An 18,219-nucleotide genomic window follows, 5' to 3' on the forward strand; every position below is an offset into this window, starting at 1 on the left:
GTAATGTGGCGTAAAACGCTTTGTAATTCTATATGTAATATGCATTTGATTCATCAGGGCAATGAATACAATATTAATAATGCTTGGAATTTTTTTTAGGGACCAGACCAAGTGCCACGTAAGGTGGAAGTGCAGGATCTCGGAGACGGAAAGTATAAAGCAACCTACTTGCCGGACGACTGCGGACGGTACAAGGTTAACGTGAAGTACGGCGGTAAGGAGGTACCAGGTAGTCCAGTGAACGTGCAGAGCGTATCCACGGGCAAGGCGGATCAGTGCAAGATCAAAGAGGGCATTCAGCACACTTTGGCGCAGGGCGAAGAGTACTGTATCACCGTGGACACCGAAAATGCAGGCCGCGGTGCAGTGACCTGTCGCATCCGCTCCACTTCCGGAAGGTGAGTCTGCGTGATCCGCTTTAATTTTATTTTTCTCCATAATCATTGAAGCGTTGCAATAATTTGTGTTTTAAACTGAGAGATAACTAGCCGTGATTGAAAGATATTTAAACAAGAAGGAGGAAAGGAATACATATGTGCTTACTGTTTAATACATGAAAAGGTTTTCCAAGTTTTTTGCAATTTTTAATAATATTCTTCACACGTTGTAACTTGAATATTTTGTGTTATAAATACATCTATACGTGAGGGCGATTTGTATTTTTGCTGCATTCCTCATGTTTGCGTTTTTTTTGATTCGCAGACAAGAATTTCATCTTATTTTAGATACGTCGCGCCGCTGCGACTTATTTATTTTTATTTTCAAAATTGAAACTTTACGTTTGCTGCTTTGTGTAAAATATAATTTTGATACACACCGTATGAAAATGGTTTTAGTTTGGGAAATAAATTAAATATAGCTCAAAAAATGTTTGAAAAACAGAGGCATAATTTACAGAGGATTATTGTTGTATTCCAATGATTCATAATAACGTGGAATTAGACCTAGAATGCAAAGTTAATGACTGGTCGGTCGTAAATCGTGTAACAAATCCGGTAGAAATCACGATCGTGGCACTTTGCCATTACAAACGTCGTGTACGCGGTAGCAATAAGCGATTCGTCGCGAATCTCCGGTATCTATGTCCATTACCATATCGTACCACCGAAATTAAATGTCGGTTTGGTTTAATCTGAATGCGAATTATAAATATACTTTTAATAAAGCTCGGTGTCTACGGCGAACGATCGCCAAGAAGCTCGATTAATCGGAAACCACGAAAATTTATTTTATAATGTATGTAGTTCGCTTTTTAACAACGGATATTTAATTTTTTTTAATATTTAATTAACGAAATAAAATTCCGTATATCGCACTTACAGCGTGGATAATTGATAAAGTTTAAGATAGTTTTTATAATATTATGACAAAATTAAGTGATAAATTTTATAATTATGTGCAAAGATAATTCCATTTTATCTCTAATTTTATTTTTTACATTTCTTGTGGTTATTTCTTATTTGACACAATGCCGGATGCTACTACAGTGTCACGCAGCCGTGATATTATGTCCTTCGTGAATATTTCGGGATTCTTAAAGAGACACGCACTTCCTATCCAGCCTTCGCATATCGCGTGCATATACGCGTAACCGTGCGCGTACCCTCTAAGAGGTTGTCACAGCTCTAATCAAATCGACTATAAATGCATTCTGAATGCTGACAGCGATGTACACAGCTGTTCCCTCATAAATCATATGTGATATCTCGTGTTGTTCAAGTTGGCAGTGACTGTCTTTCTGTCGGAAAGACATTTCGGAACGGTTCAAATTCTTTATCTCAAGTGTACTGTACCAGGTGACGAGATGCCACGTTACCTTTAGTAATAAATAGTTTTTTTAATTGCACTTAAATGTCAAGTTTTAATAGTTAAAATTGCAATAATAATTTTTTTATATTTCTTTCACAAAAATTTTTTTACAAAAATGAAAAGAAAAGATTTTTAATATTTTTTACTAAAGATAAAAAGAATCTAGAAAGTAGTTGAGAATGAAATCGTGATGAAATATTTGAAACGACTTATTTGTAGTTATAATGGCGTCATGAAAATATGTGCGAAAATTTTATGAATGAATCTCAGTTCTATATTTTAATCTTGGTTTGTGATTTCAGCGAAGTCGTTGACATTGATATAGAAGACAACGGTGATGGCACAGTTAATATTTACTACACTGTTGCTGATGCGGGAGACTACACCCTTAGCATTAAATTTGGCGGTCAACCGGTGCCTGATGGATTTTACACCTTTACGGTAAGTAAATAATATCAACATTTTTAATATTTGATAATCTATTTTACAAAAATCAATTTTGGTATCTGTGCAAAATAAAGCACACAAAATTTTCAAAGTTCTATACACAACGCTATATATGTTACAACAATTGTTAATATAATTTTTTAAATTGAACTAATTACTATTTTAAATTGTGTCTATCTAAAAAAACGTTTAATCTTCTCGTACATTTATATCGCAATATATTTTGACAAACGCGGTCGAGTTTGCAGAATCAAACGCGAAATAATTATATAGTGGTAGATTGTGAAACGCACGTGCTAATGAAATTACCTCATCTTAATGTCACTTGTTGACGCCAAAAGTCTTTTCTTGTTCTGTGAAAAACAACAGTAAGCAATATTAATATAAATTTAGAATCCTAGGTTTGAGACATTTAATTAAAAAATGTTTATCACAATATTTGTGAATAATTAATAATTTTTAAAATCATTGGTCAAATACTTCCTACCTTCGTTTGCAAGAATTTTCTTCCCATAAGCATCGGCTCGTTATGAAAAGTCGTGAGATAACGAGCGACGGGAATCTTTTCGTAATCATGTTCTCGATGCCGATCCGAGTACCCGTTGCTCTCGTTGACGGCGAGCCCCGGGTGGGTGGGGCGCGAGGTGTATCTAACTATAGAGGCAACACGTAGTGCAGGATATTGTCGCGTAGTCTCCAGCGAAACAGTCCACTGCGAAGGCTCACCGGGACCGCATCCGTTGGCTCGTTATCTCACGAATCCTCACCCCGTCATCATATGGACCCCGTCGCCCTGTAACACGAATTTAGCTCCAAGTAACATGCACACGCATACATCTTTATCTCTCGCTAAGTCTTCTGTGTCTGTACACGTTTCTCCACCTTATGTAGCACACCGGTTCTTGTGTGTGTCTGTCTGTTTGTGTGTGTGCGTATGTGTATGCACGCGCGCGTGTAGATTTGTGCGCACGCGTGTGTTTGTCGTCATCAAGTGGTCCAGAGTGCCTCCGTTCGCAAATGCTGGAATTTCATTAACTCGTTAAAAGCAAAAAACCAGGAACCACTTTTTATAGACTAATTTACATAGAGCGTTTGTCAAATTCTTCAATTCTGTGAACGTTCGAAGTTATTTTTCTTTTCTTTTAATACGGTATTTTATAGTTTGAAATAAAATTAATAATATGATGATGAGCACGTACGTATATGTTTAGTGGAACATCTCTGTCTGTTTAAATTGGATCTTCTTCACTGGTCGTTAGTAGTAAAAGATTGATATGGTCAGACATCTCTTTTATTTTTTTATAAGAACTACAGGAATATTTATTTCTATAAATTTATATATTTTTTTATCTTTAATTTTGTCAAATTTGTCTTGTTATCAATCTGCTTTGTCTTGCAAACTGAAATCTATTTTGCGAAGAGAAACGCGATGTAGCGGTGATATAAATGCTCGCACATCTACGCGACTATTACTTAACGAACATTGATGCTTAACAAAAGATTTGTTAATTACGCTTTAATTATAATATTTTTAATAATATCCTCGTGTATCTCTCTTACTTGATATATTTATCTGTTTGTAAAAATTCAAAAGCAAACTTCTGCTACTTCGCAATACGTAAATGATAGAAATTTACTGAGACAATCCGTGCGACATTATTCTACATTAAGAGAACATTGCATAGTTAAGTGACAGGTCGCGTCACGCGTTATAACTTTCGTGATTGCCGCGCATAAATAACGTCCAGAAATGCACGACGTGCATGGTGATCGATCTATTATCTAACGAGATGACGTTTGGGTGGTCCAGGACGCCTGTGTTCTCACGGCGTCAATCATGTTCTCCACGCTGAAGCCGCGATCCATTTTGAAATCCAATACGCGTCTCGATGCCGTCCATCCTCCACCGAGAGCTCTAGACTATTTCGAGTGCGAGTCAAGCTTCCCCAAATTTATAAGCAGGAACGGAGTGGGTGGTCGAAGGGAGACGGGGGAGTAAATTAATACCGTGAGTTAAATTAAACCCCGTGCCGCGATTCACAACGGTGACTTTGTGCGACACATTCCACTTGGCGGTCGGCGCCGATGTTTTGCCATTATTTCTCACGTCCGCCCGCAGAATCGATCTTAAACCGAATTTCGAAATAATTATTGCAAAAATATGTGCATTTTAAAATCACTTACGAACGCTTGGATAAGCGGCAACCTTTATATGAATATGCTTTGCAACGTCAAAGTTGATGACTTATTCAAACATTTTGTACAGTACAGATGTTCGGTAATTAATTAAAAAAGAGAACAAAAAATATTTTACTATTTTTAGCATAAGTATGGCGATTTTTAAAATAATCCGCATCCAAGTATTCATGCGGGAGACATAAATAATTGTAAACGTTCCGTAGCATTTAGAATATCGTGAATCTTTTGCTTTAATGTCAGTTTAATATAGCTGAAATGGTCATAAACAAAAACGCGACATCATATTTGGGATTTATCCAAATTTACTGTTGTTTCGGATATACGCGATCGCGATTTAAGATCTCCCTACTTTACATAATATTTTTTAATTATTGTAGACTATTACCTTTCTTGACGATTCGATATATTTTGTTATTTAATATATTTAAATAATCGGCAGTTCAATCCCAAACTTAAATGATGCATTATGTTTTACTTGCTAATTATTAATCTTTTAAAATTATTTAAAATTATATTTGTTAAAGATTTTTTTTTTTTATTGAATTATTTATTTCTTTATTTTTTTGGCAGAAATCTATTGATGCAACATTACATATAAAATGATTAGTTATTAAAACATTTCCGACATTATCAGATATAATGTCGTTAGTGGGCCAAACCGTCACTTATAGATTAATTGTAACGCAGTAACATCCACGTTGTGCTTCGTATCTTTTATTCTTTTATAATGTGTACGAGTGGGGGCTGAGTATCTATTATGGTACATGAAAATCAGCATTGTGCCCGGAATTACTAGTTGGATACCACAGGGAGACGCGAGTTTTGTGTCGACCACCGACGTTGCTGGGCGTTTCTTCGTAAATCGGTGAAATCAAAGCAGCCTGTTAAATACTCGAATTTAATCAATCAACCTTTTGCAGAGGCGAAAAAGGGCCCGTGCACCTTCGAGAAACTTAGAGTATGGCGCCGATTTTATCGCAATTACGATCATTTGCAAACTAAGTGAGTGATACGGCACATTATCGCTTAATTAACGAACGGCACGAATTTAATTGAAGCAATTAGCAGAATAATAATGGCGATTTGCAGGCTAAACAAACAATTAGTTGCAAAAAATATATATAACTTTGTAAAAACTATTTTCTATACATATATTAAGTTACGTTAGTATTTAAACGTTGATTTATTTTGTAATTAAAATTGTGATTTAAATATTGCTAATAATCGATCGTGACTTGCAGCCGAATCTAAGTAATTGCGAATTATTTTAACGTGATATCATTATAGATGCAAACGATTTCCGTGATGATTCGAATTTTGCAATAATTCTAACGTGGTTATATAATAAATTCTTTACACGCATCACACTTTGGCTTGCGACCAGCCTCGAAATACGTAGATTCTATCGTAATGAGATGTAACGTACACCATCTTCCAATTTCGAAAATTCCTGCACTCCTCTTTCCTGTGAGGTTTCGCAAGAATTTTATTAGCACTTCGTAAAAAAGGAAGAAAATAAAAAAAAAAAAAAACAAAAAGTGCTTTTTCTAACGCCTGGCGTTGTTCCAGCACTGAAATATCTTATCGATCATGCAGTATCGAGTATCCATTGTCGCCAAAGACGCGCCTCATAAATTCATTTTTATTAACATATTTTTCTCAGATTAAAGTCTGGATTTTCGTTAGAAAAAAAAAGAAAAAAATTACAAATCTCGAGAACTTATAATTATTTACATATATTTTATATTTATATATATAATTTTTTGTAGTTCAAAGTTTGAATCACGAATGAACGGAATATTCGTTTATGTTGTTACCCAATATCTTAATCTTCAATAACGTTTCAGGCATCTGAGGAGTATCGGGAGCATAGCACGCACAAGACTCAACGAGCTCGTAAAACACGGCAGAGGCAGAATCAACACGTTGTCGAGCAGCGCAGCACGATCCTACAGGAAAGCTCCACTGTTACCACAAAGCGCAGCAGCCAGCAGGAGTTATCGAAAAAGAATTTCAACGTCATCCGATTGAACTCCATCCCACTACCTATCGCGAGCGGTGGCACAGTTACTTGTAAGTAGCATATGATTAGTAACACACGTTTTGAGTGCATGTGCTTGATTAGTTAGGACACAGATTAATATGAAAATTGTTGCAATAATCATCAGCGATTTTTCTTACAAAGAAGAGAAATAAGTAAGAAATATTAATAACGTTTCTAAGCGGGTTAAATATTTATTAATTTCTCGAATATAGCTTTCCTAAAATGGGAAAACTTGCCCCAAAAATATTATAAATTTAAATATATCCCATACGACTGATTGCACATAGAGCGGCTAATTTGTTCCCGATGCTGATTGAACTGCATAAATAATATCAACATAATATTTTCACAGCAGCCAGTTTATTTAGTCTATTTTCTATTATTAGTTTAACTAGCAATAGTCGAACGTACGTCGGCTGGAACCCATTCGCTGCGCGGAAATAAATCTCGGATTTTACTGCGCAACGTGGTGCTGCGTTGCTTCGCTGAGATTTTACGATGCGAATTCTTCCGCCCCGCATGGAGACGGACTCGGTGCGTTTTACGCGCTCTTAAATTAACAGATAGATAAAATTCTGCCCCCACCTCTTCTTTCGGTAACGATTAATGCGTATGCCATTCTTAATTGATGCCTACTCAACATTATGACGAAGAACATTTCGTCATTAATCATCAATGCGCCGGATTTGACTACTCGTATCCGCGTGCGTTTGACTTGATGAATCGAATTGATTAACGATCGACAATGCAGTCCTGTGTACCTCAAAATTAATACGTAGCGTAATAGGTTAATTATTATTTATTATATACATTTTATCGGATAAATATAACAAGAGATTAATTTGAAACAAATACGAATTAAGCCAGATTTTAATAAATTGTTAAATTCATAAATTAATTTGTAGCTTAGCTAACAATATTTAATTAAATAACTATTCTCTGATATTTTTCAGTAATTAATTAAAAAGATAAATAAACCAAGCAGCGTAAGGAAAAATTCTTTTTTTTTGTCGGGCGGACATTGACAAATAAATGAGCGACGGCAAGTAATACGATTCAATTATGCGTAATGTTTTGAGGTGCACCAGGGCGCATTCAGAAAGCGTGAAATGACAGACACGACGGATTCGTATTCACGCTTTATCTACCACCTTGCCAAAAATATGGCGAGCTGGACAGGCTCCACCGGCGTGGAAGGACGATATATATGTTGGGATAAGCGCGACGCACTGTCCGCGATATTAATATTGGGTGATTAAGTGGCTCCGGATGCGCGCGTACCCCCGGGTTGGTCCGCGGCCGAGCTTCGAGATTCCGTGCAACCGAGGACGACGGCGGGATCCAGAAAAAGACTGATATCCCTTCCACGTCCGTGGCCTGCTTCTTCATCCTCTCGGTCCAGGTCTCGGTTCGCCGATGCGCGGCATCAACTGGAGTTATTCTCCGGTCGACGAACCCGTGCAATTCGATTCCGGACGGTGGTTTGCATCTTGCCAAGAGATGAAAATCTCGTTGCTGGAGATTCCCGCCGCAAGCTTATGCAAACATCGTCTTCCGCGTCTTCAACGAGCTATTACTTACGAGATATTATTTTTATTTTGCGACTTTAACGTCGCACGAGTTCAAGAATTGAATTTAGAGACATAAGTCATTCGGAAAGAGAAGAGAAAGGGTGAAAAAAAAATTATTTCAAGCCGGATCGATGATTTTCTGACAAATTGCCTTGATATCGGAAGGTATTTGTTGACTTTTGACGCGCGCCGATACAGACGCGAGTAATGTTACGTAGTGGACGTCCAATGTATCACGCTTGTCCGCAATTAGTCAGTCCGGCCGACATCCGTTCCTCTTCATCATAACGGCTGTGGCGCGTGTCAAATGTGCGATTCGTGCTAACCGGCTTGCCCGCTTGACGACTTCCTTCGCTAAATGAAACGGCGATCGCGGAAACGCGACCAGGATATTACGTGTCAAAATTTACCGTCTCGTTTATCTTGGGGAAATCTGGGATTTTTTTTTTTCGTGTGATAACAATTTACATAATTGCTCGTACAGATAAACATGAATATTTATCTTCTGCATATTTTAATTTCTAAAAAGAAAGATAATAGAAGAGACTTGAGGCTGCAATTTTATATATTTATTTTAAATCTGTTAAAAAAAAATACGGGAAGAAAAGTTAATGAAGAGTTAGAGGATTTTTTTTTTAATTCTCAAGGTGTGCTGGAAAATAGTTCATCAAAGTTCTGAAAAATTTGGATTTAAGGAGAGAAGATTTTCAAGAGCAAGACGTTGCTCGTCGGATGATAGTAATAATAATTTGTCTAATTGATTCTAGTCACGAGAAGTATCACGTTCCAAAGGTGGCCTCGAGCCTGCTTCTTTAGCAATCAGAAATAATATGCCGAGCACTACGGTAACAACGTCAGCACGTGCGCGTCTAATGATGGTCGCGTCGTCGCGTTCCCGATTTACCCCGATCGCGCGGGGACCAGTCCAGCGGTGATCCCGTCACATAACCAGCTATGCAACCGATCTATCTGCAACTCGCGGGCCGCGATTACTACACACGCACGAGGCGCACGTGTGGAGTGAACGCACGAAGAAGACACCCTCACACATCGCTATACCTGCGTCATAAATTTTCGCGCACCAGGTGCAGGCGCCGCGACGTCGACCATCCACTTCCTCCCACCAGCTGTGAAATCCTCGGATTAGCGCGTGCGTAAACCCTCCATAGGTTTATCCCGATCGTGTATGCGTGCAAAGACATGTACCTGTCGGTGATTATTCCTGGGTATGTGTGACTTTCGTGTGGCGCGGCCGAAGAAAGATAGATCTCTTCGTGAAGGAAGATGAAACGAAAAAGAGGGAGAACGAGAATAAGAGAGATGAGATTATGAAGGGAGAGGAACGAGGATGTCTGATAGACGAGGCAGACTGGCAATCGTGGCATGCAAAACTAAACTGGCCTCTAGCAACTGGTGCTGGAAAAAAGATCACCCAGCCAGATCGACGGCCAGCTCATCGTCCTCGCTGCCGACCGACTTTGGTGCTTGTGCGACCGCCAGTCGTGTCGGAGATGCGCCCTCGTGAAGTCGACTGACAGGCGCCAACAGGCTGGAGACCTCGCGAACGAGATTACTGGAGAACGCCGGAGGACGTTGTTACCGTTCGGTCAGTTGGTCGGTGGGTTGGTCGGTGGATGGATTGGTCGATCGGTCTCCTTAATTCTCTCGATTGCTCCGCGAAATCTCTCAGGGGGGGGGCCTTTTTTTTAGCGTGGGCGTTTCGGAATCGAACAAGATTTGTCAACGTCAGTCTATTCGGGGTATCTTGTCCTCGGGGTGTTGCCTTTCACACGTGACGACGCGTTGATTTTTCTCACTCAGGTTGAATTATTTCAATTGATATTCGAGAGATTGTTTTGTCTTTCATACGTGATACTTTGAGCAAAATAAAGATAGGGTTTCGCTACGAGCCAAAATTAAAAAAATAAAATTATTTTTTATTTAAATTAGCTGTCTGAAAAATTTATACGTTTTTGTTCTGTTAATAATTATAGATATAAAAAAAACAACGTTAATTTTTCTGACAACATAAATTCATACTTAGATTTTTTCTTTTGAAAGAAAAAAAAAATTCCTTGCGACCATTAATCCTCGTGGAGATTTAGAATAGAATCAGTGCTACCGCGATCGACTCACGTTAGTTTGTAAAGTGCGTCAACGGCGACGGAAATATTTACGCGAATTTTAAAGTGTGCTTGTTGGAGATGATTTGGGCGGAGAACATAGAGGAGATTCCAGCCACGTGGCAGGAAGTATCGACCTTCTATAAAGCTTGGTTGAAGAGCGTGTTCTTCAGCGAATTTAATCGCGCCGAGCGTGGACCGATCTGCTACGGTAAAAGTGACCAGGAAAATCAGGAAGTTATAGGACCTGGACTTGATTTCGCGCCGCTCGTCTTCCAGAGTATCTTCTACGTCGACACAAAAAAAGGTTTTGTCTTGAAGAGATTTTTCAATTCGCTCTTTAGTAATTCTAAATGACAAGCGATACTTTAAACGGCTTGTTATTTGTCGTATTTTTTATTTGCACAAATTGCATAATTAATCTGCATTTAATATCTATTAAAAATTAAATAAAAATGTTTTGTATGCACTTTTGATCGAAAAATACTTCAACTTATATTTTTGTCTCATTGCGCAAATTTTCTGAACATGTACATAACTTGATAATCGTTTCTGTTTTTAAGATATAAATATCTAAATGTAATTTAATTACTAAAAGTATCTTAATCCCGAGAAATGTGCCCCTCTATTACCGAGCAATATTTATATGTATGTACCTTTGAATGTGAAATCACAAGCATTTGACAAATACAAACATTAAATAGTTATTTTTGATATGAAATCTTGTTTGGGTGCGAAAGCTGCAATTTTGCACGCCAGTGCCAACCAATCGCTGCGCACTTGACGAAACTATGTCGCGCAGATTATCCTTGGAGTATGCCTGATAAACGTTACTTTGTTCGCTTTCAGCTGAAGTGAAGATGCCTAGCGGAAACGTGGACAAGCCAGTTATTGAAGACAATCACGACGGCACGGTATCCATCAAGTACGAGCCGAGGGAAGAGGGCCTCCATGAGATTTATGTGAAATTCAACGGCGAGCACGTTCAGGGTAAATTAATCCATTCATCTCGCAAATTAACAGCGATTACACAATCGCGAGGTACGATCGATCATGAGAAGATTTCGCAGGGCGTCCAAGAATAACGTGCTAATGTCCGTCGCGCATGCGGTCCGCGCGATCCTGAAACACAGGGGCTATATGAAATTTCATTTTCCGTGTAATGAATCTCGCGAGCGCCAATTTACGCTAATAAATATAACAGATCTCTCCGTCTGACGAATTAATTTACTTCACGTAACCATCGTTAACCTCGGTAGCTCCTAATCACCTCTCGTTTCTTTAATGAAAAAGAAAATATGATATCTTGTTGCATTGGTACTTGGCTCGGAATAGTTATTTCGTAAGAAATTATATAAATATAAATTTCTATAAAGAAATACTTTTTTTTATTTAATAAATTTATAAAGTTAATAAATAAAATGTTCTATTTAATATCTTTATTAATTAAAATAAAATTAATAAATATATGTTTTATATATATTTTTCCATAAATTTTATATTTATATGATCTTATTATTAGGTTCCCCCTTTAAATTCCACGTCGATTCTTTGGCGAGCGGATATGTAACAGCGTATGGACCAGGTTTGGTTTACGGCGTCTGTGGTGAACCTGGAAACTTTACCATTTCAACGAAAGGCGCCGGTGCGGGTGGTCTTTCGTTGGCTGTCGAAGGGCCCAGTAAGGCCGAAATAAGCTGCCACGATAACAAAGATGGCACGGTGTCAGTATCTTATCTACCTACCGCGCCCGGAGAATACAAGATTACTGTTAAATTTGGCGACAAACATATCAAGGGAAGTCCTTTCGTCGCCAAAATCACAGGTAAGCGCATTAGAATTATTTTGTTATTACGATTTATGATTAATAAAAAACGGGATACTAAATTGTTAAATAATTAGTGTAATATTTGCAATTCTTCGTTGACGCATAATTTTTATAAAATAACTTTTTTTTTTTCTCTTGTAATAAAGGAATTAAATATTATTTTTAGGCGAAGGTCGTAAAAGAAATCAGATCTCCGTAGGTTCTTCCAGCGAAGTTCAACTACCAGGCAAAGTGTCTGACGCCGATATCAAGTCTCTAAATGCGTCCATCACAGCTCCCAGTGGTTTAGAAGAACCGTGCTTTTTGAAAAAGATGCCGGGAAGCGGCAACATGTGCGTGTCGTTTACACCGCGCGAAGCAGGCGAGCACACTGTGAGCGTTAAAAGGATGGGTAAACACATACCGAACTCGCCCTTTAAGATTGATGTGAAGGATCGCGAGGTGGGCGATGCGAAAAAAGTCAAAGTTTCCGGTCCCGGTTTGAAGGAGGGAAAGACTCACGTAGAGAACAAGTTTTCGATCGACACGAGGAACGCTGGGTTTGGCGGTCTTTCTCTCTCGATGGAGGGTCCGAGCAAAGCCGAGATTCAGTGCAAGGACAACGAAGATGGCACTCTAAACATCTCGTACAAACCCACCGAACCCGGGTACTACATTATGAACCTCAAGTTTGCAGATCATCACGTTGAGGGCTCGCCGTTTACAGTCAAGGTTAGCGGGGAAGGTAGCAATCGACAGAGAGAGAAGATTCAGAGACAACGGGAGGCTGTACCGATCACCGAGGTCGGCAGCCAATGCAAGTTGACTTTTAAGATGCCTGGTATCACATCCTTCGACCTCGCTGCCACTGTTACATCACCCGGCGGCGTCACCGAGGATGCCGAGATTAAGGAAGCCGAGGATGGAATCTACGCGGTGGCGTTTGTACCCAAGGAGTTGGGTGTACATACAGTATCCGTACGTTACAAGTCCATGCACATCCCCGGCTCACCCTTCCAATTTACAGTGGGACCGCTTAGGGACGGCGGTGCCCACAGGGTCCACGCAGGCGGTCCTGGCTTGGAGAGAGGAGAACAAGGCGAACCCTGCGAGTTTAATATCTGGACCAGAGAAGCTGGAGCGGGCACTCTCGCTGTCTCCGTCGAAGGGCCCAGCAAGGCGCAGATAGACTTCAAGGATCGCAAAGACGGCAGCTGCTACGTTAGCTACGTCGTCAGTGAACCTGGTAAGTCACGAAAGTATATTCATGTTCAAGGTGATTGTTACAAATTTCGCGCAAGGTCGCGTTGAAAATTATTGTATGCTCGTACAGAGTTAACACACGTTATTGAATGCTAATTCGGAACTGTAACATTGGTAGAAATTGCCAATTCGTCACTTGAAGTATCCATAAAATGTTACAATCGACAGGGTGGAAATGTGCCAACGTCAATTCTATTTTACTGTATCGTTTTCGCTCAACCGCCGAGACGCCAATGGAGAAAATGATCGGAGACGATTAGCGTTTCGAGAATATAACAATCCGTGCTTTGCCAAGTTAGCTTTGTTAAACGATTTATGCACCCTTTGCGTCGCGATGGATTATTCACCGCACGCGCATGCATAGAATCGATTGCGTGCTGTCGCTCGAGTGACTCATGAGCGTTCCAAAATTATCCCCACGAATTTTATGGATAACCGGTGAGTATCGGCGCGAGCTAAATCATCTGTGACGCGGCAGCCCGTTGGATTTAACATGCGCGAATTTAATTATCCAGCAGTTAAATACTTGAAAACCTCCTGAATAAATTAACGTTATTTCATCTTCAATTGCATGGTGAGAAATAAAAAAAAAATTCTATCAGACCTACTAAATTTATTTTGTAAAACTTTTTTTTTTAATATTTAAAATTTATTTCTAATTTTTTTTTTCTTAATAAGTATTTTGCGATAATCTTGCAATCGTTTTTGATAAAATTATATTTATTTTTAATAGCCGTAATAGAAGTGGCTCCTGTTAATAGTAGAGCACCCGTCACGCATTTACACGCGAGTAATATTGAGTTTACACGCGCAACGTAGCCGCGAACGTAGATCAACATTGGTTACCCGCAAAGTGTTAATGAATCTGGCTCGTTGATCCGTCGACACCCATGCTCGTTTACCCCTCTTTTCCGTCCTGCTGATCACCCAGATCTCTCACTCTACTTCTCTCTCTCTTTCTCTCTCTCTCCGGTTCCCGAAATATCACCGTCTATATTTGTTAAGGTGGATCCACATTTTGGCCCCGCAGTTGGCTACTCGCGGCTGGACGCGGATTAGCACGCGATGGTTATATTTGGGCCCCGCGGGAACGGGCTGCGTCCCGGTGGGGGGATCGACAGGGGGTTCGCGGGCAAAACAGAAATGCGGGGGTGCAAGGTACGGAAGGGGGGAAGAAAGCTCGCCGACGAATCGAGATCAGGATCGAGCCGAAGAAAAGTAGTGGTACGCGACCCACCTTCGGCTGCAGCTGCGATAGCTCGTCTTTTTCTCTCTTTTTCACCCTTTTGCTTTCATCTTGCTCCCTTTTTTTTCCCCCTTTTATTTGAGACCCCCTGGCGACCATCTAACTTAATTTCGTCCGTTTGTCTCTCCCGAAGTTCCCTCTTCGTTTTCCCAACATTGAATTTTTACTTTCGGCGAGACCCGTGACGTATCACGTAACTCGGGGTTAATGGCTACCTTCACAGCCACCACGAACATCGTTCTGACCGGAAACGAGCCTCAGGAGCCTCAATCTGGCGATGGTTAGTTTGATTTTCGGGCGAATATCTCTCTCGCAAATTTTTGTCCTGATCTGTTGAGACGAAAAAAGCAACGTAACTATTTTTTGGATACTTTGAATTATGTAAATGTCAATTAAACTAATTTAATTTACGATAAAGGATATTATAAATTGTAGCGAAATGTATAAATTGTTATATATTTTTTTATTCGATAAATTAGAAATTATTATTTCAATTATTAAGAAAAGACCAATCTACTACATTATCTATAATCAATTTATTTACATCTTCCTTTGATTTTCAGGAGAATACAGGGTAGGAATTAAGTTCAACGATCAGCATATCCCCGACTCACCGCACAGGGTTTACATCTCGCCGGCGATGGGCGACGCGCACAAACTCGAGGTCGCGCAGTTCCCTGAGAGCGGAGTGCAGCCTGACAAGCCGTACACTTTCCTGGTGCGCAAGAACGGCGCCAAGGGCGAGCTAGATGCAAAGGTAAGGCCGCCCTGTCGATCGGCAAGGACGATCTGCGGAGCTGAACGCGACAACCGCGATACATCCCCTTGCGAAAGAGAAGAGGCGCGCCGTAAATAACTCGCGCGTGCGAAACAGCCGGTGGCGTCGCAACAGACCGCGTAGGTGGGACCGCGAACGTATTTTTACTATTCGCCATATGCACGTAGCCGGATGAGTCACACAGAGGATTTCGACACATGTTAGCGAACCTCCGTCGTCCTCGCGATGACTCCTCTCAGTGGTCACGCTCTCAAAAACCACGATCGTTTTATTTTTCTCTCTTCGACTCTGTGATTTCGACGATGTCGTCTTAAAAACGCTGAATTATGTGATTCCATATATTTACCCTTCGCAAGGCATTATACAATCTGTATCCTCTTTTTTTTCTTTTTTTGACAACATGATAGAAGTTTCAGCAACAAGAATTTTACAAGTTTTTTCGATTTTTCTTACAGATCGTGTCCCCGAGCGGCATCCAAGATGACTGCTTTATTCAGAGCATCGACTCAGACACATACTCGGTGCGGTTCATGCCGACGGACAACGGTATCCATCAGATTCATATCAAGTTTAACGGGGTGCACATAACAGGCAGCCCGTATCGCGTCAAAGTTGGTAAAGTGGACGCTGACCCGGCGGCGTTACACGCCTACGGCAACGGTTTGAAGGAGATCAAAACGGGTCAGAAGACCGACTTTATTATCGACACATGTAACGCAGGTAGCGGAGCGTTAGGTGTTACTGTAGACGGGCCCAGCAAAGTTGCCATGGATTGTACTGAAGTCGAGGAGGGCTACAAGGTTAGGTATACTCCATTGGTACCGGGCGATTACTACATCAGCGTCAAGTATAACGGCTATCACATCGTAGGTTCACCGTATAAGGTTCCTTGCACAGGTGGGTTTTTTTATAATATACCGTATATACAATTTGTAAATTATTTAAAAAATTATTTTCAATACTTTATATTTTATTTATTCGAAGAAAAATTAAATATTGTTTATTTTAGGTGCGGATTTGGCGGAAAGAGGTGCCCAAGAAACAAGCTCAATCGTAGTTGAGACTGTGCAAAAGGTTTCAAAAAGCAGGCAAGCTGGGCCGGTGTTACCGTTGTTTAAGTCCGACGCAAGCAAAGTCACGAGTAAAGGCATGGGTCTGAAGAAAGCTTATCTAGGGAAACAAAATCAGTTTACTGTACACGCAGGAGATGCCGGTACGTAGTTGCTGCAAGCGTTATCACAAATAAATTTAATCTTTTATTTTTTAATTAGTATTCAAAGTCGTTGATTACCATTGTAATTGCAGGCAATAATATTCTGTTCGTGGGTGTGTACGGACCCAAAGGGCCATGTGAGGAAGTTTACACGAAACACACGGGTCGCAACAATTACAACGTGAGCTACTTAGTGCGTGAGCGGGGCGAATACATCGTGATCGTCAAATGGGGTGACGACCACATTCCCGGCTCGCCCTACAAGGTCGAAGTTTAAACCGAGCCAGCATTCGGACCGGATGCAGTATGCACATCCGCAACGACAGTCAATAAAATAGAGTCACGCGTCATTTCGTTATAAACCGCACGGGTCTTCGAGTTCACGTTCAACTTCGCCGAATCGTCGATGTAAAAACGAGATAAGTGCCAATTTAAATTCTCGATCGTAAGCTCGTAGCTCGATGTTAATTATTTGTTGGTGAAAAAAAAAATATCTGTTTAAAAAGATCCGGCCTACGTCGAAACGACATACACACACGTTATTTCGATTTCTAGAATAGCAGTCGTATATGGAAGATAATTGTGACCCTGGCGATAAAATCGCGATATGACCTCTCACCTAGACCTCACAACTCGTCTGCTCAGTCCTTCTGAAGTTCTGGAACATGTTGGAATTTTAGAATTGACGGTGAAGTGTGAAATAAATCGATTAGAGTTGCGGTTACCAGTGAGAAAGGGTTGAAACGACGACATAAAGAAGTACGTAGGTCAATTACTTGTTGTTTGTTCAAAAACCAATTGTGCCTTTGATTCGACGTAAGTACAGAAATATATTCGACAGAGAATCACACACATGCAGTATCATACACAAAGACACCCGCAAAGACGTAATCACGTCTCACTCAAGTCAGACCCTGATTACATTACGTTATATATTATCGGTTATTGAACAGAGAAATAACCGAAACTGCTTTTCGACGATTTCGAAGTGTTCGAATATATCGTAAAATAGTTAAAAGTAAAGAAAACGCATATATTCTTATATGTATTTTTTTCGCATACTCGACGTTCCCAGTAATGATTCTTAAGGGCACAAATTTAACTTTAATAATATGGGAATATACATTAATATTTAAATTATAATTTGATAAAGCTTAATTAATATAACTTTTGAGAGTTGTTTTAACTCTAAACAAGCGAGAAAGCGTGTACGTAGGAAAGATATCTTTCTTATTTTGAACTGTTCAAAATATTCTGAAGGAGTTCCTCAAAAATTACGATCGGCAGTTTCGATCATTTCTTTGCAGGTATAGATTAAATATACTCTGAAACTGATTATAATAATAATAATAATATAGCAATTAAATAAATAATATATTTATTATGGATTTCTCGTTTACTGTCTCATCCTTACGAGAAAGCATACTTGCTCGCGTGATGTGAAGCAAGCGATGCTTGGTGATTTTTGGAATAATTAAAGCAGCGAGAGAGAAAAGGCCAAGCGTAAACATTTGACCTAATAAGTTAAATTAATTTTTCTTTAAATTAAATTAAATCTTTTAATTTAATTTAAAGAAAATTAATTTTATAGAAACCTAACTGTGTGTGCGTTGATTCAACTGTTATCATTTTTTAATTTTTTTACATTTGGTGAACATTTATTTTATAGAAAACTGAGCAAATTGGCGTTTATGCAATTCAAAGTTTTATTTTTTTCAA

General features: G+C 39.6%; 1 protein-coding gene across 7 annotated transcripts in view; it reads left to right on the forward strand.

Annotated features, from left to right (window-relative positions):
• Nucleotides 1-18,219, forward strand: part of Cher (filamin protein cher) — a 32,827-nt gene extending 14,608 nt beyond the window's left edge. For 4 of the 7 annotated variants that reach the window (XM_070667488.1, XM_070667491.1, XM_070667489.1 and 1 more), the window contains 10 exons: nt 100-398; nt 2,112-2,250; nt 6,303-6,528; nt 11,043-11,183; nt 11,716-12,018; nt 12,188-13,246; nt 15,073-15,266; nt 15,743-16,184; nt 16,297-16,500; nt 16,593-18,219. In XM_070667488.1, the coding sequence (XP_070523589.1) occupies nt 100-398; nt 2,112-2,250; nt 6,303-6,528; nt 11,043-11,183; nt 11,716-12,018; nt 12,188-13,246; nt 15,073-15,266; nt 15,743-16,184; nt 16,297-16,500; nt 16,593-16,777 (3,192 nt within the window). In that variant the 3' untranslated portion in view covers nt 16,778-18,219. The other 3 variants (XM_070667495.1, XM_070667494.1, XM_070667493.1) reach the window with 3 other exon arrangements.

This window comes from Cardiocondyla obscurior, linkage group LG16 (assembly GCF_019399895.1).
Source record: "Cardiocondyla obscurior isolate alpha-2009 linkage group LG16, Cobs3.1, whole genome shotgun sequence".
Taxonomy (NCBI): domain Eukaryota; kingdom Metazoa; phylum Arthropoda; class Insecta; order Hymenoptera; family Formicidae; genus Cardiocondyla; species Cardiocondyla obscurior.